The sequence below is a fragment of the Protopterus annectens genome, chromosome 8.part0 (assembly GCF_019279795.1).
Source record: "Protopterus annectens isolate FY-2018-M chromosome 8.part0, PAN1.0, whole genome shotgun sequence".
Lineage (NCBI taxonomy): Eukaryota > Metazoa > Chordata > Ceratodontiformes > Protopteridae > Protopterus > Protopterus annectens.
In genome coordinates, this window is record NC_056741.1 from 316,276,183 (window position 1) to 316,297,237 (window position 21,055).

The 21,055-nt window shown below is 43.7% G+C and overlaps 1 protein-coding gene across 1 annotated transcript in view; it reads left to right on the forward strand.

The window, feature by feature from the left end:
* Positions 1-21,055, forward strand: part of SMG5 (SMG5 nonsense mediated mRNA decay factor) — a 2,571,376-nt gene that overhangs the window by 1,016,954 nt on the left and 1,533,367 nt on the right. The window contains exon 9 of the mRNA XM_044079814.1: positions 12,844-12,912. Coding sequence (XP_043935749.1) covers positions 12,844-12,912 — 69 coding nt within the window. The remainder of the gene's footprint in view (positions 1-12,843; positions 12,913-21,055) is intronic.

Consider the following 21,055-nt stretch of genomic DNA (forward strand, 5'->3'; position numbering starts at 1 on the left):
AGATAGACCTGTTTGCCTCCCCTCAGAACTACCAGTTGGACAAATTCTGCACAAGGACTCCCCACAGACAAGCTTGGAAAGTGGATCCCCTGTCCTTCACCTGGAAAAACCTTTCAGTTTATGCCTTTCCCCCTCTGCCTCTCCTCTCCTCTCCAAAGTTTTACTAAAGATCAAACAGGACAAACCAAGGAAAATTCTCATTGCACCAGACTGGCCACGCCAACACTGGTACCCTCTCGCGCAGTGTCTCTCTGCTGGAATCATGCCACTTGCCTCAGACCCCTTCCCTGCTGTCTCAGCAGGAGGGCCAGATTCTGCAACCCCAGCTTCAAACCCTGAACCTTGCTGTCTGGCTAATTACCTGAGCTCTTCATTACCATCCCTCAGTTAGCAAGTGATGGATGTCATTCTTAAGGCTAGGAGAACCTAGTGCTAGAAAATCCTATGCTGAAAAGTGGAAAAGATTATGTTCCTGGAGCCAAACTCAGGGGATGGGCACAACAGTGCCCAGTTTACCACATATTCTTCAATACTTAACTGAGATGCTTCACAAGGGTCTTTCCTTCTCTTCCATTAAAATCCATGCCTCAGCCATTTCAACACATTGTTCTGCGGAGCCACCCTTCTTCTCTCATCCACTGCTGAAGCAATTCCTCAGAGGGGCCAAAAACTTAAGACCACCCAGGAGAGCCCCTACTCCAGCCTGGGACCTTAACTTTGTATTGGAAAAGCTCACTCTACCTCCCTTTGAGCCAGCTGCAACTGCAGAGTTGAAATTCCTTTCTTGGAAAACAGCCTTCCTCCTAGCCATCACTTCAGCTAGAAGGGTATCTGAATTACAGGCCCTCATGGCAGTGGAGCCTTTCATCATCTTTCATGCGGATCGGATGTCCCTCAGGACCAAACCTTCCTTTATGCCCAAGGTGGTATCCATTGTGGCCTTTAATCAGTCCATTCATTTGCCAACCTTCTTTTCTAATACACAGAACAAAGGGGAACAAATACTGCACTCCTAGGACGTGTACAGACAACTTAGATTTTAATTAGGACGAAGCGCCTCAGGAAATTTGAACAGCTGCTAGTTGCATTTGCTGCAGGAGCAGAGGGGAAGGCCATTTCAAAGAAAACATTTTCTAAGTGGATAGGCCATTGCATTCATTTCTGCTATAAGCACCATGGAAAACTTACCCCACAGGGGATAACCACCATTCCACCAGGGCTGCATCTACTTCTGCAGACTTTCTCAGAGGTGTCCCTACCAGGGACATCCTAGAAGCTGCTACCTGGAGTTCTGTACATACTTTCACCAAGCACCAAGTATTACCACTTCCCAATTTTTTCTAAATCCAGAGCTGGTTTTGCCACTGCAGTCTTGCAGGGCCTAATAGCTGGTCCTATTGCTCTCCAATATCCTCCTCCCTTCCATAGCTTTGGGAATCTACCCAAATGTAATGACTGCCACAGTGAAACACAACAAACATAGTACAGTTGTGTACACTTACCATAAATGTAGATGTTCAAGTGTATTCACTGTTGCAGTCCTGGTTATCCACCCTCCAGTCCACTGACTTCTATTGACTTTATCTCTCTTCTTGTTTACTACACTTAAAGCTTTCTGGTGCATTTGTTTCTTGTTGGAGGTGTAACCTTGTATATAATTGCTTCTCATTTTGGGGGCACCTGAAATCTGGGGCAAGAAAAACTGATGTAGTGGTGTAGGCTGCATGCTTTATAGCCCTGACTACCTGACGTCACGGAAGATGAAACGGCAACCGACACAGGACCGAAGACTTTGATAATCAGGCTGACTGAGGGCTACCTGCAAGCAGATAACCGAAATGTAATGCCTGCAACAGTGAATACACTTGAATATCTACATTTATGGTAAGTGTACACAACTGTACTTTTTCTATACATAAGACAACTGTGATCACTAGATGTAACAGTTTGTGATCAGTGTTGCCTTTTTAGGTTCATAGGTTCATACTAGGCTATCTGCCCTAGGGCATTTATAAGCCTAGCCAGAATGTGTTTGGCTTTCGCCACCCATTTTAAATTTATTTTGCTATGCCTTTTTTCAAGGTTAGTATACTGTGCCTCTGTCTAACAGTGACACAGAAGTGATACCCGGGGTAAACCTACGATCTCCCATCCACTCATCAAGATTCCTCTTGAAGAGAGTCAATGAGGGACTCTGCCTAACCTGGACTGGGATTTTATTCCAGAGTGAAGGGAGCCTCTGGGTTATGAATCTCTCCCTCCAGCATGTCCAAATTATTTCAGTGCTGAGGTTCAAGTCTCTCGAGCGCGTAGCTCGATGGGATTTGGATTTTCTGAGGTGCAGCATGTCCATTAATTCCGGGTTGGACATGGCTTTATACGTCAGGCACAGATCGCCTCTGAACAGGCGGTATGCCACTGAGTAGAGCTGGAGTTTCTTTAACCGGGCAGCACATGGCATCTGTTTGAGCCCTTTGATCCTCTTGGTGAGGTACTTTTGGGGTCTTTCCAGTTGCTGCAGGTGTCTGGTAAGGTACATCCCAAAAGGGGCATTGTACTCAATTATGGGCCTGATGAGGGATGAGTAGAGGCACAATGACCTCCCCGATCTAGATGTGAATCCCTTCATGATTAGGTGGGCTATATAAAATGTTTTTCTAACCACTTTGGCCACGTGGTTGTCAAATGAGTGATTGCTATCAACTTGGGTCCCCAGGTCCCTAATTACTACTTCTGTACTTAATGGATTACCACCTATGTGGTAATTTGTGGGCACTTTGTTTTTGCCAAAGGGGATGACTATACACTTTTTGGCATTTAGCTTGAGGCCATGGCTCTGGCACCAGTTGTCTGTTTCTATGAGGCCCTTTTGGAGGATGATTGTGTCGGCTGGAGAGTAGATTATGGCGCCCAGTTTGCAGTCATCTGCGAACTTGGTCAGCCACAGTCCTTCCGTGTTGGCCTGTACCTCAGAAATATATACCGAACAAGAGAGGTCCCAGGACTGAGCCTTGTGGGACACCACTTGTAACTGGTTTGGAGTCTGACATGGCTCCAGCAATTCTAACCTTGTGGGTTCTGTCCTTGAGCCAGTTTGCAATCCATCTAGTGACAAAGGGGTTTATATTTAAGCTGGTGAGCTTATCTATAATGCCCGAGTGGGGTATTGTATGGAAGGCTTTTGTGAGGTCCAGGTAGGCTGTGTGGACCACCTTCCCCTCGCCAATGGCCTTGGTGACTGTTTCAAAGAAATCAACCAGGTTTAAGAGGCAGGATCTGCCCTTAACAAAGCCGAACTGGGTAGGATCCAGTGTCTGTAGGTCCCCCATATCTTTATTTATGAGGTCCATGATGATCCTTTCCATAGCTTTGCAGACCAAGCTAGTCAGGCTTATGGGGCGATAGTTTCCAGGATCCGTTGAGGCACCACCTTTATGGAGAGGGACCACTGTTGCTGTACGCCACTCTTTGGGCACATATCCTGTAGTAAGGCTGAGATTAAACAGTAGTTTTATGTTTGGGTTTAGCTCTTCTTGGAGTTCATGTAGGCGCAGCCGGGACACCGTCTGGTCCCATTGATGCTGTGTTTTTGCTTTGGAGAGGCTCTTACCTGAGCATCTGAGATGTCAGGGGGGGCAGCACTCTGCTGGGATAGATATTTGCCCTTTTGGTGGGGGGGGGGATTTGCACTAAACCTGTCAGCTAGGATGTTGGCAATGTCTGTGGGTTCAGTGTATTTTTTGTCATTTTGGACTAATTCTGAGCATATCTGGGAATTCCCACCCAGGTTCCTAACATAACTAAAGAAAGCCTTGTGATTATCCTTGGTGTCCTTTGCAATTTTTCTCTCGAAGCTGGCCTTAGACAATTTTATGAGTGCCCGTAGTTTTTTGCTAATACTGATCAGTGATGCCTTCCCTTTTTGGGATTTTGCTCTATCATTTAGTAGCTTCCTCCTTCTATTGTATAGTTTGTTTATGGCTGGGGTCCACCAGACAGGATGTCTGCCTTTGGAGGATTGGGTCTTGGTTTTATTTGGGATCATGATCCATGCATTCCTGAAGGTGTTCATAGAATGCTTATAAAGGATTCTGGTCTGGGCGTATTTTCCACAGGCCGGGCTTTGAAGGATTCCACCTCGGTTTTGAGGAGTGTGAAATTTGCTTTAGAGAAGTTTTTCACTGTGGTTTTCTGGGCAGGGGTGGGGTCGGGATGTGAATATCCAGTGAGATTAGTTTATGGTCTGATCTTACCATTGAGGGATACACTTCTGGTCTGGAGCATAGAGTCCCCATGTTGGTGATGATCAGGTCCAGTATGTTTTCCCCTCTTGTGGGAGTGGTAACAAGTTGTTCCATAGCATTTGAGTTTATAAATTCTAGGAACCTTTGGGCTAGGGTGTTAGAGCTAGAGTAATGCTCCCAGTCTATGTTTGGGTAGTTGAAGTCGCCCAATGTAATGGTGTTTGGAGAGACCTTCATATTTTCCATTGTTCTCAGAAAGGCCGAGTGGGGTTCCTGGGTTTGGGAGGGTGGTCTGTAGCAGGCTATAAACTGGAAGGCAGTTTTACCCACTGTTAGTTGCACATGGATAGTCTCTGATGCTTCGTGCTTTGCCACCAACCTGGAGGTGTGGGTATCTTTGATGAATATCGATACTCCCCCTCCTTTTGTGGTTCAGTCCAAGATTTGGGGCCGAAAAGCATGGTATGAGGTGTAACCTGGTAGTGCTGGGGTGCTCTCGGGAGCCCTGAACCAGGTTTCTGTTACTGCACAGATTCATAGGTTCGTACTAGGCTATCTGCCCTAGGGCATTTATAAGCCTAGCCAGAGTGTAAGTGGCTTACACCACCCCTTAGGATGAGAATACTACGCCCTTTCAGGGTTTAGTTTGCTATGCCTCTGTCTAGTAGTGACAAAGAGATGACCCCCGGGGTAAACCTACGATCTCCCATCCACTCGTCGAGATTTCTCTTGAATAGAGTCAGTGAGGGGCTCTGCCTAACCTGGACTGGGATTCTGTTCCAGAGTATAGGGAGCCTCTGGGTTATGAATCTGGCCCTCCAGCACGTTCTATTTATTTCTGTGTTGAGGTTTAAGTCACTTGTTCTCGTGGCTCTGATGGATTTGGATTTTCTGAGGTGGAGCATGTCCATTAATTCAGGATTGGACATGGCCTTGTACGTCAGGCACAGATCACCTCTGAGTAGGCGGTATGCGACTGAATAGAGCTGGAGTTTTTTCAGTCGGGCAGCATATGACATATGTTTAAGACCCTTAATCCTCTTGGTGAGGAACTTTTGGGGTCTTTCCAACTGCTGCAGGTGTCGGGTGAGATACATCCCAAATGGGGCATTGTACTCAATCATTGGCCTGATAAGAGAAGAGTACAGGGGCACAATGACCTCTCTTGATCTAGATGTGAAACCCTTCATGATAAGGTGGGCAATATAGAAGGTGTTCCTAACCACTTTGGCAATGTGAGTGTCAAATGAGAGATTACTGTCAACCTGGGTCCCTAGGTCCCTGATTACCTCTTCCGTACTTAATGGATTACCGCCTAAGTGGTAATTTGTCGGTACCTTGTTTTTCCCAAATGGTATGACTATACATTTTTTGGCGTTTAGCTTAAGGTCATGGCTCTGGCACCAATTATCCATTTCTATGAGGCCTCTCTGAAGGATGTTTGTGTCTGCTGGAGTATCAATTATGGCGCCCAGTTTGCAGTCATCTGCGAACTTTGTCAGCCACAATCCTCCTATGTTTGCCTGTACCTCGGAAAAATAAATGCCGAACAAGAGGGGTCCCAGGACTGAGCCCTGTGGGACACCGCTTGTGACTGGCTTAGAGTCTGACATAACTCCAGCAACTCTGACCCTGTGGGTTCTGTCCTTGAGCCAGTTTGCAACCCATCTTGTGACATATGGGTTTACATTTAAGCTGGTGAGTTTGTCTATGATGCCCGAGTGGGGTATTGTGTCAAAGGCTTTTGCAAGGTCAAGGTAGGCTGTGTGAACTGCCTTACCCTCATCAATGGCCTTAGTGACTGTTTCAAAAAGTTGACCAAGTTCAGAAGGCAGGATCTGCCCTTGACAAAGCCAAATTGGGTAGGATCCAATGTCTGTAGGTCCCCAATGTCTTTGTTTATGAGTTCCATAATGATCCTCTCCATAGCTTTACAGACCAGGCTCGTCAGGCTTATGGGGCGGTAATTTCCAGGGTCCGTAGAAGCACCGCCTTTGTGAAGTGGGACCACTGTTGCCGACGCCACTCTTTGGGCACGATCCTGTGGTAAGGCTAAGATTAAACAGCAGCCTTATGTGTGGGTTTAGTTCCTCTTGAGTTCATGTAGCACACAGCCCAGGACACCATCCGTCCCATTGATGCTGTGTTTTTAGCTTTAGAGAGGCGGCTCTCACCTGGGCATCTGAGATGTTAGGGAGGCTACACTCTGCTGGGATAGTTATTTCTCCTTTTGGGGAGGGAGGAGAAATTTGCACTGAACCTGTCTGCCAGAATGTTGGCAATGTCAGTGGGTTCAGTGTATTTTGTGTCATTTTGGACTAACTCTGAGCATATCTGGGAGTTTCCACCCAGGTTTCTAACATAGCTAAAGAAGGCCTTGTGATTGTCTTTTGTGTCATTTGATTTTTCTCTCAAAGTTGGCCTTGGATGATTTTATGAGTGATCGTAGTTTTTGCTAGTACTGATCAGAGATGCCTTTCCTTTAGGGATTTTGCTCTGTCATGTAGTAGCTTCCTCCTTCTGTTGTAAAGTTTGTTTATGGCTGGGTTCCACCAGACCAGTCGCCTGCCTTTGGGGGAATGGGTCTTGGTTTTATTTGGGATTGCATGATCCATGCATTCTTGAAGGTGCCCATAGAAGGCATTTGCAAAGGAATCAGCAGTGTGGGTTGTGGTTTCCACTGGCCCAGGGGCCTTGAAAGATACCACTTCAGTCTTAAGAAGTGTGAAGTTTGCATATGAGAAGTTCTTCACTGTGGTCTTTTGGGCAGGGGGTGGGGGTGGGATGTGGATTTCCAGTGAGATTAATTTATGGTCTGATCTTACCAAAGAGGGATGTACTTCCGGTGTGGAGCATTTTGTCCCCATGTTTGTGATGATCAGGTCTAGTATATTGTCTCCTCTTGTGGGAATGGTGACTAGTTGTTCCATTGCATTTGAGTTTATGAATTCTAAGAACCTTTGGGCTAGAGTGTTGGGGCTTGAGTAATGTTCCCAGTCTATGTTTGGGTAGTTGAAGTCTCCCAAAATGATGGTATTTGGAGAGACATTCATACTTTCCACTGTCTTCAGGAAGGCTGTGTGGGGTTCCTGAGTTTGAGAGGGTGGTCTGTAGCATGCTACAAACTGTAAGGCAGTTTTGCCTATGGTTAGTTGCACCTGGATAGTCTCCGATGCTTGCGTTGCCACTAACCTGGAGGTGTGGGTATCTTTGATGAAAATGGATACTCCCCTTCTTTTGTGGTTCTGTCCAAGTTTTGGGGCGGAAAGCATGATATGAGGTAAAACCTGATAGTGCTGGGGTGCTCTCAGGAGCCTTGAACCAGGTTTCAGTCACTGCACAGACATCGATGTTCTCCATACTGAGGAGGGCTTGAGGCGTGCATCTTGAGGTTTAGACTTCTAGCATTGAGCAGCATTACCCTTAGTTTTTTCCACTTGTGTTTTCTAGGGAGGTATGTTTGTCATTTGAGCCTTGCCTAAAAAGGCACTATGGGGTGGCAAGAGCCTTGGCCAATATCCGGAAGCCCAGGGGTGACAGGTGCAAGCCATCCCTTGAGCAGCGTGGCTTGTCAAGCATGTCATCCCAAGCAGACAGACACTGGATCCCCTTAGAATGACACCAGTAATTAAGCCAATTGTTAAAACTGATCATTTTGTCTTTGTACTGTGGCATCATTCTTGGTGAGGGTAAGATGCTGCTCAGGGTCAGGGTCATACCGGCCTGGGCTACATAATCAGAGAGCTCCTCTATGTCTCTTTTCATGTAGTCAGGGGAGTGCGTCTCAGGTCGTTCACACCTGCATGTACAATGACTGAGTCATATTTGTACTTGCTGTGGAGTGACCTGAGTGCTTGTGTTATGTGGCAGATTCTAGCTCCCGACAGGCAGCTTACTGTGACCCTCTTCTTGTTCAGTCTGGTGAGCGGGACGTCAGTGTGCATGACTATGGAGTCACCTATTACAAGTGTGTCTGGCATGTTGTTTGGCCTTAAGGGCTGTGACTGTTTAGCACACTGACTTTGTGAACTATGTGTTGCATTTGCTATGTCTTGAGGTGGTGGTTGCTTGGGTGTCTGCTTTGGAGGCCTCTGTTGTTTTGGTAGATTTTAATCAGCCTCCAGTATGTTTTGTGTGTTTGTGTTTGGTTTGCAGTTGTGATAGTTCTATGTGAGACTGGGTTTGTGGTGTGCGTGGTTACCTTCTCCTCCTGACTGGTCTTGCCAGTACTGAATTGAGAGAGCTCAGCCTCCAGTTTGGCTATATAGTTGCATCTCTCGCATATATTTGTATTTGTTGGGAGGAGGAGAGGGTTGTCTGTGTACATGAGGCAATTGTAACATTGCCTCAAGATTCTAGATTCACCAGCTGAACAGGAGAGGACGCTAGCAACTGACCCTTCGACATGCTAGAAATAGTGAAAAAGATTGCTGTGTAACTGAGTCAGAAAGGACCTATAGGGAAATGGGTACTCAACAGAATTTAGGTGAATGAAGTACTTTTCGTTTGTTTAAGAGTGCTTTACCTGTATACAAAATGCTTTAGGAGCAAGTGCTGAGCTTTTCAGATAGAGTATAGGCTGTTTAGATTGCAAATAAAACAGTTCTAAGGGAAAAATTGAAAAGCAGACTTGGCGGAGCCATAAAAAGTTTAACCTTGTTTAACTGGCGCTGCGCTATGCGCACGACCGCGCAAAGCCGTGCAAAGGCGGATTTTAAGCAGTGAACTACAAAAGAGCTAGGAATGGTCCCAAACAACCAATTACTAACAGCTTCTTGTGCTGAGGTCACTTCCCCCAAGGATAGGTAGGCTGCTCAAGGCTCCCCACTCCCACTGGTGAGCAAAGAAACTTCCTTTTATCCAAGTAAGGTAATGGACAACACAGGAACTACACCACAGCCCAGAATACAGCAATGCCTGTATACTGGTCTAAACTAGTCGAAAAAGGTGGGAAAACAAGGATTATTTTTTTTGTTTTTTTGTTTTTTTTGCAGAAATACACAGAAAATGCAGAGACAGTGATAAATTAGTTACACAGGCTAGCACACTAGTGGGCAGCCTCCACAGTTCAATTAAAACAAACAAACTTTCGACTAAATTCGACTAAATGTAACTTTAAGTGCAATTTTTAAAATAAATGCAGTAATCAGTAAAAAAACAGTTCAGGCTAGTTTAAAGTAAGCAGCAGAAGCTATTTTCAGTTCGATGTTCTCCATGCTAAGGAGAGTTTCGAGTGCGTGCATCTTTTTTTTTTTTCCACATGGACAACTACATCTGGTTTTCTCTTATCTATTTTTGAACTGTTGGTAATAAGTAATCCTTTGTGGCGTACACTTAATTATTCTCTATAATGCTTTGTGGTTCATGTTTCCAGTGCCTCTCAGTTGCTTCTATATTGTAGTGTTTGCACAATCCCCACTATAACAGGCTTGTCACATTATTGTCCCAACAACAAGATGTGCAACTGTTTTTTTTTTTTTTTTTTTTTAATACAGAACCCACGTTTGTTCCTCATTTTAATGGACTTTGTAAATCAATGTGTACGTAGTACTATATCTGGAACTACCATTATTAACCTTTTATCTTTTCGTTTCAGTTCTCCTCTCCTTAACCATTCCTGCAACAAGTTCTGATCAACATGAGGTTGTTCAGGATATCTCTCTACTTTTCACAATATGCCTTTTCCACATTTCTTTCCTTCTCATCTGATCCTTCTCTCTCCTTTTTTTGTTTTTTGGCGCATTCATTTACTTACTTGTGATTAGATTTCTACTCCCACTTGACACCTAAATGGTTCTGCTAAACTAAGGAGAGAGGTCATCTTAAACTTCCTGTCCCCATATTTTAAAACTTGCACTATGTTTGGATTTGATGAGGTCAGCAGATATGTATGCAGTCCCATGACAGCAGATCCTATGCATGTAGTCCATTTTGTGACTGCTCATACCTCCTCCAGAGTGAGGAATATATGACCTTGATGTACAGTCATTTGATTAAGTGTAAAGCTTTGTTTCTTCTTTTAGTTTTGCTGTCCAGCTGACTGGCCTCAAAAGTTATTGGATCAAACACAAAGAGCAAATTAGTTTACAGCTTGGACTTAATTCGTAGATGTCAAGGCTGTTTTCTATATTAGTTTTACTCTTCTGAAATATTCCTTACTGAGTTTTATTCACATTTGTTCATGTTTTTATCGCTGATCCTTCATGGATTCCTAAATTATATACTCCTCCTACTTAAGTTCATTTATATCTCATTCCTGTCCCAGATTATTTTCTTGGTACTGCAACTTTCCTGCTTTAAATATTGCATCTGTACATTTGCCAAGACCAAATAGCATTCTTGTATCATCTAAGAAAGTTTTAACCACTTGCAGTTGTGCTTTCAACTTCTAATTTGCTGAGCTATGCAGTTTTAAGTCTTCCATAAAAAAAGTAGATGAGAAGTCTTTTAACAAGGTTGTTGTCACTGAGCCAAATTGTAACCATGCCCCTAATCTGTTAAATAATTGGCTTATTGGGTTAAGGGCAAAACAAAAACAGCAGCAGTTGTCAAGCATCACCCTGGAACTTCCCCCTTTGAATGCTTCATGTGAGTGAAGAGGTGTCCTATGACCTTCCATTTCCATCCTTGGTAGTCCATTTGATTTTATTTTAGGCATCTGCACAGTTTGGTTCTCTGCTATTATGCCTGTGTCAGCAGCTTCTGCTCACTCGTGGAGAACAGCCTTGGGGCTCAGCCTCGACTTTTCAAGCAGTTCTTCAAGGGGGGTTCTGCATCTTCTTACTTCTATGAAGACTTGCTTGTTTCCTTGAGATTTGAATTTCATGATTGTGAAACTTGCTTACAGTATTTTGAAGATTCAGGGGGACTGGGAGGTTGGCATAATGGTTTGTGCGTTTACCTTATAGACACAGGATGCAGGGTTTGATTCTCACGTGAGGCAATTGGCTAGGCTTAAAATGGCCCACAAGGACAGTTAGCCTAGTACTAATCTATAAACCTGTCCCTCATGACTAACCCATATTTCCTTTTGAAAGTCACGTTACGGCTTTTTGAAACAGTCCATTAATCTCCCGGTTTGTAATGCAGAAATTATAGGAGAGAATAAGTCACGCCTTACTGTCTGATCAAGTTATTTGTGAAGATACTGCTTGATTTCAGGAAGATGAGCATTCTTTTTGCCTCTTTGATGATGTGGGGATAGCCTTTGCTAAGCAAACTCTTTAAGTGGATTGCTTCCTACATCATTTACCACCCGGTAGAAAGTGCTGCTGTCAAAGGCCACTCCATGAGACACATGGTTACTTCTAGTATGTGCTTTGACATGACCTCTTAGGCATATCTACAGTAGCCACTCTGTTGTTGGTTCACGCCTTTGCCTAGAACTGTCATTAGATTTTCATTTAATGAGTTGGGCAGTGTTAGTACTTCAGGAGACCATATTCTGGCTTATGCTTCCTAGTGAGTTTTTACACTGCTTTCAATTCTTATAGTAGTAGATTGACTCAGAAAGATCCCTGATAAATGTAACAGGCATGTACTTTGCATATCAGTTGATCTGTGTGTGGGCACTGGGTCCATCACCCTGCTGTCTCTGGACGGTCCTTCACTTTGGAGTTGATGTCTGCATTTACTTTAAACTGGGCAAGTGTATATTTATATATATCTTTGTGCATTGATATTTTCTGTGTTTTCTTCATTCTTTATTTTACTTTGTAGGAATGTTCTTGCTCAGTCACTCCAGCATGCTGAGGGGTACAGGGGACTAGGCTTACCTTCTTAGTGTGACATGACATTATGAATCCACTGGGCTCCGCCCCTAGGTAACATGTTTGAATGTTGCTCCCTCCCCAGATGACTTTTGCCCTAATGGATTTGGGAATAATTCCTACCACTAATGAGTGAATGGGTTTGAGCCTAGTAAGGTGGATGCTTGATATTCCGCAGGGACTAAAACAAAAAAAATATAGAAAAAAAGATGTTTTTTCAGTATCGTTAACTAGCTTGGGCTACTAGAAGAATCTCTTATGAAGAACAATTTGTAAGGATGCAGCTTCAAGGGATAGGCATTTTAAGACACCTTTGCCTCAGATGTGCCTGCAGGTTAATTAATTCCTACTTGCAGGCCTCACTTCTTGGAAGTTAGTGAATGCAAGGGGTTGCTTCAATCTATGAACCTATGAACCTAGGGTATGGCTTGATATTTTAATTTGTATTATGCATGTTTCTAAGTGTCTGTTGAAAAGCAGTGAACATTAGTGAAAAGGTTTGTGGAAAATGGAGCACTTAAACCATGTTAACCTCTTTAAAATGACAGTGCCATCATGAAAACCATGAAAAATATTCTTGAGGGTTTTAAATTTATTGCACGGAGAATGTCAGAGCAGTGTGAATCAACTCTTGAGACCTTCAGAGGCTTTGAAAGTGTATTTGGTTTTAAAACATAACCATTTGAAGCAAGTGAAATACTGTTACCCCTCCTTGTAGCAACTTGTATGATAGGTGTTTTTATGACTTGGATATGAGCATCATCAGCTGCTTATCTTTCTATGTATTTGCTGTTCTGGGGGTTACTAAATCATATTTTATTTCACTTCAGGGCTAAAGACATAAAGCGTTTGTTGGTAAGCTTCATGTACCTACAGAGCCTTCTGCAGTCAAAAAGCAGGTAAGATGAGCAAGGCCTACTTTATGATGGCCATTCTTGTAATCTCTTTCTCAGTAAGTTTAGTGTCTGCCTTTACACATTATGTAATGCTTTGCTTCAACTTTGTTTAGATTTTGTTGTCCCGATTTCTTAAGCTTGTCATTTCCTGTCTGCATTTTAATAGTAGCACTTCCCCTCTTCTTTGATTTTTTTTTTAAGTCTTTATCCCTGGGAAGTCTTGTATATACTATGAATTTTTTACCTTTGTATCTATTTGAAATATGTGCATCTCTGTATAAATGCATAAATATTGACATATATGCTTCTTTTGAACTAAAGGTTGTTTTCAGAAGCTGTAACTCAAAATGAGTACATTTATGGTGGGTGCTAAGGCAATCACATTGCACAGTTGAAATTTCAAAGCAGGAACAAAAGAGATACGAGACCAAATGTAATACTGCATGATGAGCACTTCTGTGCAAGTAGGAGAAATTAAGAACTTGAAATACAATGGTGTGCAGTAGTGGGTTGAATTTATCAGATAATTTTCAGTAGGCAAGCAAAAATCAGCCAGAGTCTTTGGTAAGTATGATAGACATTATTAGTAGTAGATATATAACAGTTTAATGAGCAAATACAAAAAACGTTATCTCCCAGGGAACAAATGCTCTAAACACCACACACAATCCAAAAGTTAAAATAATAGCTGAAAACAGGTGTAAGAGCAAAGCAAGGCTGTAACAATTCAAAGCCATCCAGGAACAACGTGATTCTAAAAGCAGGTTTTAGAATCACGTTGTTCCTGGATGGTTTTGAATTGTTACAGCCTTGCTTTGCTCTTACACCTGTTTTCAGCTATTATTAATGAGCAAATAGTTTTTATGTGAAAGTAAAACATAATGAATATTTTGATGCATCTCGTGTGCGCATATGAGCTGGATCACAAATGTTCTATGAACATGAAGTCTACACCGGCTATTTCTGCTAACCATGACTTTGTTGCAGAGGTGAGATTGTGGCCCAGCACTGGCTGGTCAAAGCACTTAAAGGAATACTGCATCTCTGCCCACCTTTGAAGGACTTCTCTCCTCTGTAGGATTTGAACCTCCGTATTGGTAAGCATGCCAATCCTATTTTCAAATTGGCTTGTTCAGCTGCATTGAAGTTTGCATCTTGGGAAAAACTTTTTTCTGGTTGCCATCATTTCTGCTGTCATGATATCAGAATTCAGTGTTTTGAGTGTTCAGTGTTCTGAATTTTCAAGATTTTGGTCTCAATGTTTTGAAGGTCAGTGTTATGGGCTTTCAGTGTTCTAAAGTGAGTCTATATATATATATATATATATATATATATATATATATATATATATATATATATATATACACACGTACATATACACACATATATATTATACGTGTGTGTAGTGTATGTTGTGTGTATGTGTGTGTGTATGTATATGTATATATATATATATATATATATATATATATATATATATATATATATATATACACATACACATACAGTGGACATAAAAAGTTTACACACCCCTGTTAAAATGCCAGGTTTTTGTGATATAAAAAATGTGATATAAAAAAATTAGACCACAATAAATAATTTCAAAACTTTTCCCACCTTTACTGTGACCTATAACCTGTATAATTCAATTGAAAAGCAAGCATCTGTTAGGGGAAAAAAGATAAAGTAAAAAAAAAAATACAATACACTGGTTGCATAAGTGTGCACACCCTTAAACTAATACTTTGTTGTGTGTGCATACCGTTAAATTAATACTTTGTTGAAGCACTTTTTGATTTAATTACAGCATTCAGTCTTCTTGAGTCTGAGTCTATCAGGTGCTTAAGTGGGGAGCCAGTTTGTTCTGAAGTCCGTGTAAAACGCAGCCTGGGATGTTGTCCGGTCCTATGGATGCTGTGTTTTTGGCTTTAGAGAGTGCAGCTTTTACCTGCGTAGTTGTGATTACAGGGACTCTGCATTCTTCCTGTATAGATATGGGCCCTTTAGGGGGTGAGAGGGGGGTAAAGTTAGCACTGAACCGATCTGCCAGGATGTTGGCAATATCAGTTGGTTCTGTAATTTTCCTGCCTTTGTGCTGTAACTCAGAGCAGATCTGGGTGTTGCCATCGAGATTCTTGACATAGCTATAGAATGCTTTGTGGTTGTCCTTGGAATTAGTGGCGATTTATGTCTGCAGACACATTTACTAAGGTGAGAACTAACGAACAACTCCGTGTGGCTAGTTGTGCAAAACTTGTTGCTTATGGAGGTGAAGAAATTCAAACCGAAGGCTCAGTAGTGCTTTCATGTTATTTGGCTAGGAACAGTTTCAGCTTATTCTATGTAGTCCAAAGACCTGTGCAGTCATTATTGGGTCTCTTGAGACAGTTTGCGAATGAATTTGCTTTCTTTTACCAAAGAGGTTCATCATATAAGCACATATCCTAGTTCCAGTTCTACTGAAGCTATTTTCTCAGCGTATGCTGATGTTTTCAATGATAAGTTGGGCAAACTTCCAGTTGTGTATTCCATGAAGTTAGACCCAGAGTTCAGTCCAGTGGTCAGACCAGCAAGAAAAGTTCCAATAGCTATGCAGAATAAAGTCAAAGCTCAGATGGATAAAGTGGTGCAGCAAAGTGTTATTTGTCCAGTTACAGAACCAACTGAATGGGTGTCACCCATAGTAGCAGCCCACAAAAAAAGGCTCAGACGAAATCAGAATATATATTGACCCAAGAGATTTGAACAAAGCATTAAAGAGACAGCATCTATGGCCGTGGTGGTGCAGCTGTTAGCATTGTCACCTCACAGCAAGAGGTTCTCCGGTTTGATTCTCGGCTGGAGCACCTTCTGTGCGGAGTCTGCATGTCCTTCCCACGGTCAAGTGAATTTAAAGACATGTAGGTAGGTGCATGCATGTGTGGGTGTGCCTTTGAAGGTTGGGTGCCGGGCTGGCAACTCGACACCGTAAAAAATTCACTGCCAATCATTAGCGGACCAAAGTTCTGCTGTGGCGACCCCTAACCAGGAAAAGCCGAAAGACAGTATCATCCAATGCATACAGTCAAAGAAGTCGCAGCCCTAATGTTGAATGCCACTGTTTTTTCTGTCTTGGATGCAAAAAGTTCATTTTGGCAAGTGATGCTTGATCGCAAATCCTTATAACTGACTACTTTCAGTATCCTATTTGGCAGATATAGATTCCTCAGGATGCCATATGGAATAAGATCTGCAAGTGAAGAGTGCAGTGGAGCAAATTTTTTCAGGTTATCCTTGTGCTATAATAATGGATGATTAATTGGTTGGAGGCAGTGGTGAAACAGAGCATGGCAGTAACCTTGAGAGTTCTAGACCGAGCATGTGAAATGAACTTAAAGCTCAATCCTCTGAAGTCAAATTCAGACTACCAGAAGTTTCATATGTAGGTCATTTATTCACTAGCACTGGCTTGCGACCAGCCGTGTCCAAGCAAGCAGCCATTCTTGAGATGCCAGCACCAGATAATATTCAGGCTCTACAATGTTGTCTTGGTATGGTCAACTGTTTAGTCAAGTTTATACCAGACTTCAGTGAGTTGACAGCACCTTTGAGAGAGCTGACGCACAGAAAATGTTACATGGTCTTGGTTGGAACAGCACCAGAAAGCATTTGAAGACCTTAAGCAGAAAATTGCTGCCCCACCTACCTAAGATACTATGATGTCACTAAACCAGTAACCCTTTCTTGTGATGCTTCAAAATTTGGTCTTGGCGCAGTTATTCTTCAGGAAGTCAGACCAGTAGCCTGTGGCTCTAGAACTCTTACCCAAAATGAAATGCAGCATGCTTCAATTGAGAAAGTACGTTTGGCAATAGTATTTGCATGTTCAAAGTTTCACGCTTATATCTATGTTCGAGCTATTCAGATTGAAACTGATCACCAACCTCTTGTTACTATTCTAAAGAAGCTATGCATTTAGCTCCAGCTGGATTACAATGATGCTCAAATTGCAAAAGTACAACTTCAAAGTGGTCTATACAAAAGGCAAACAACTTTATCTGGCTGATACCTTATCCAGATCACCCAGAAATACAGCGGAACATGTTCATGCAGAGAATTTTGACTTTGTCATGGAAGTGCATAATTTTTCCACCACGGGATTTTGAGCTGAGAGATCATACAAATTCTGATCCAGTTTTGCAAAAGCTCAACCACTACGTTAATGTTGGATGGCCGTCGCAACAATCTAGTGTACCACCTGAAGTGCAAACTTATTTTCCTTACAAAGATGAGATGTTGATGGAAGATGGCATTATTTTCAAAGATCCTAGAACTGTTCCTGCTTCCTTACAACATGAATATACCCAGATTTTGCATTGTGGTCACCCAGGTTTCGAATCTTCCAAAAGAAGGGCGAGAGAACTAGTATTTTGGCCTCTCTAGTAAAAGACATTGATAAAGTACTTTCTTCTTCAGTATGCAGTAGTACTAAACCGCATTTGCAAAAAGAACCACTTCATCTAAGTCAAGTTCCTGAACTACATTGGTCAACAGTAGCCACTGATATATTTGAGTGGAACAATCAGCATTACTTAGTGTTGGTAGGCTGTTATTCGAACTGGTTTGAGATTGTTTTACTACCTAATGTGTACCTTCCACTGCTATCACCAAATTGAAACATCATATTTGATATTGTTAATCCTCATTCATTCCTTACGCATGGGTATTGGTTCCGACCTTGGAACCGAGCTGGACATTTTCCAAGCTCGCATCAGCTTCAAACTCTCGAGCTAAACTCTTACCCACAATCCCCCTCTCCTTGTTACCTCAGATTTCGTTTGCCGCATTGCCATTCGGTCATGTCAAGCTACTTCTCTTGAGCTAAGTACAGTTATCTGTTTCATAGTTTTTCAGATTACTTTTCAGTCAGGAAAGTCTGTATTCCTTTGTCTCTTACCCTATCACATCTAGCGTACATATTTTCTTCAGGTTTTTCTGCTCTTTTCTTTACCGCGAGGTATTCCCTCTACCATCGTTGGTAATCCTTTCCCTTTTTTTCTCATACCTTTGGGTATTCCTTTGTACCATTGCTGGTACCTTTTTCTATTGATTAATTTGCTGTCATGGCAGATAAAGGTAGTCCGGGGTTTAAGCGGTGCTCTGATTGTGGACACAAACTACCTACTTCTGATGCACACTCTTTGTGCGTATATTGTTTGAGGGCGTCCGACTTGTCTGTTGACCCCACCCTGTACTATTTGTGAGAACTTTTCGAATAGAACCTTGATGGAAAGGAAAAACAAGCTGTTACTGAAGGGACTTCTTAAATCTCCCTTTTCAGAGGCTATTTCTGGGTCGGAGGCCTCAACCCCTCCTAGAGCCCATAAGAAAATCTTGGATGTTCCTACCAAGGCTAAATTTTTGCCTTCGTCCCCGGCTGGGGACTCCCGCCAACCAAAACCTAAAAAGGTTAAAATTTTGGCTCCGGAGCTCACTCAGTCAGCCCCAGTGCTTTCGGTGCCTAGACCTTCGGCTCCATTAGTGATCTTGGCTCCGTCTTCTCCTGCAGCCTTCACTATATCGGCACCGAGGGGCTCCTCGGTTCAGACTATTACCACTGTATTGGCACCGACCGTTCAGTCGGCACAGTCTTTGACCACGTCGGCTCCGAGATCTTCCTCAGAACTGACACCTTTATTGTTGACTCCAGTTTTGTCTGTTCCGGCTTCGGTATCAACAACCACTTCGGCACCGATCCCTGTGGTGGTGCAGACCATGACCTCGGCACCGATGACTTCTTCGGTGCAGACACTCATAGTCCAGTCTCTCTCGGCACTGTTGTCCTCTGTGTGGATGGGTGAGATGGGCACAGAGTTTGCCTCTTCTGTGGACAGGCCTGTTTCTCCCTCAGTTTCCGTGAGGTCCACTAGAAGCCTTTCCGAACATGATATGTTGTGTCTTGTGGATCAGGTGCTCTTGGCCAGAGGTATCCCACCCCTCAGGAACTATCCTTCCTTGGGAGAGGTGATCACCCATCTTCAAAGACCCCTTCTTATTCTCCTCCTTCATTGCCTTTGAAGTCCATGGATATAGCACAGTCTTCCCCTTCTGCGGTCCCCTTTATGGATCTCACTAAGGAACCGCACTTGCCTTCGTGGCAGGAAAGTTTTGATACGACCCAGGATGTCAGTTGTGACACACATAGTTTGCTGCTCCACAGCCATCCAGTGACTCCGGGTTGGCAGGCTGAGCCACTTAGGGGAGGGGTGACCCCTGTCCTAGACATGCACTCCTCTTCAGGTGGACCAGCCTTCCAGCTGATGGGGAGAAGGCTTTGGCTGCAGCTGGTGATACTGGACTTTCTATACTTCCGCCCTCCTCTGGTATACTGGTTTCACAAGTCGCACCTAGCGGACACCGGGTGCAAGGGCCTCAGGACATATTCCCACAGGAATCCCCTTTTCCGCTGTCTTCTCCAGCTTCTTCCGCTGAGGAGTTCCACTGGAAAAGTTTGTGTAAGAGGAAGCACATGGACTCCACAGAGGAGTCCCTCACTGAAGACACAGATTTCAATGAGGGGGAAGGATCCCCCAGATCACCCTCTGAGGTATCCTTTGGTGATATCCTCGAAATCCTGAAACAGAGAGGTGACTGGCAGTCCTCTAAGCCGACCTCTGAGGAATCTGTGTTCCTGCAGGCCCTTCGCGTCCGGCCCCCTACCTCCTGGGTTACTCCACCTGCCGATTAACTTGTCTGGCTTATCGTGCAGCGTGCGTGGAAGGCTCCTGATACTGTCAAAGCTATTCCTCGGAGGCCAAATAAGATTTTGTCCCCTCCTGCTTTGGATCCCCATTGGTCCAAAGGTCTTCCTCTGGATGCTTTGGTGGTGGCGGCCGCAACAAAAAAGGATCTGGCAGAAGAAGAAAGCCAGACTCTCCATCCGCCCAACAAAGAGTCCCAGGCCCTGGACAGGATAGGGAAGCACACCTTTGCTTCAGCGACCTTTACTATCAGGTCCCTGAATTATATGGTACACTTTACCAGGCTTCAAAGGGATCTGGTTTCTGAGCTCTCTGAAACCTTGGCTGGTGCCGTGTCTGATGAGGTCTGTGACAAAGTGGCCTCTCAGCTGTCTACCATTGAGTCAATATCTAACTCCTCTATGCGACTGATATCTCACGCATCAGAAGGAGCAGCTAGAGCAGCGGGTTCAGCTGCGGTCTTAAGACAACATGCATGGATGCGCTTGTGCAATTTCGTGGAACCCTTTAAGGCTTCCTTTCTTAATGCTCCCATTGAGCCCTCCTCATTGTTTGGACCCAAAGTTAAAAGCACACCGGACAGATGTGAACAGGACGGTAAGACCCTTTCTGCCATTGGTGTCAGTTATTCTTCCCCTCAACGTACTCTCTCGAAACCAAAAGAGTGGGAAGATCTGGTTCAATCAATCTCGGGGTCCTTTCCGTGACACACAGGCCGAGTTCTCCCCTAGAGGCAGAGGGGGAAACTCTCAGGGAAGATGCTCCTTTCGGAGCAGAGGGGGTCCGCGTAACCAGGGTTCCAGGGATTCTTTCCCTGGTCAGTCCTACCAGCGCTCCTGAAGAGCGGCCCAACTCCTTTCCTCTGGAGGTGGTTGGTGGATGTTTCTCCTTGTACCCTTCTGCCTGGCTAACCATAACCACCGATTCTTGGGTACAAAGGATTATAACCAGAGGTTAATCATATCCCTTTCAATCTTTGTCCCGTCCCTTCAAAAAACCTTCCTGACGTTCCACCCAGTCAAAAAGAAGCAGCAGCATTAGAGATAGAAAAGATGCTAAGAAAAAGAGTCATCCAAATAGTCCCTCCAGACCAGACAGGATCTGGATTCTACTCAAGACTATTTTTGGTGCCAAAGAAAACCGGGGACTGGAGACCAATTTTGGATCTCAGTGTATTGAACAAGTTTGTGAGAGTACAAAAATTCTGGATGGTCACAATACAGTCTCTCCTTCCGCTTTTGGAAAAAGATAATTGGATGTGCTCGATAGATCTTCATAAATGTGGACAGGCCATCAAGAAGATTTCTGCACTTCCGTGCGGGAGCCAGTCACTACCAGTTCAGAGTACTGCCCTTCGGACTCTCTACAACCCCCAGTGTGTTCACAAAGTGCATGGCAGTTGTCAC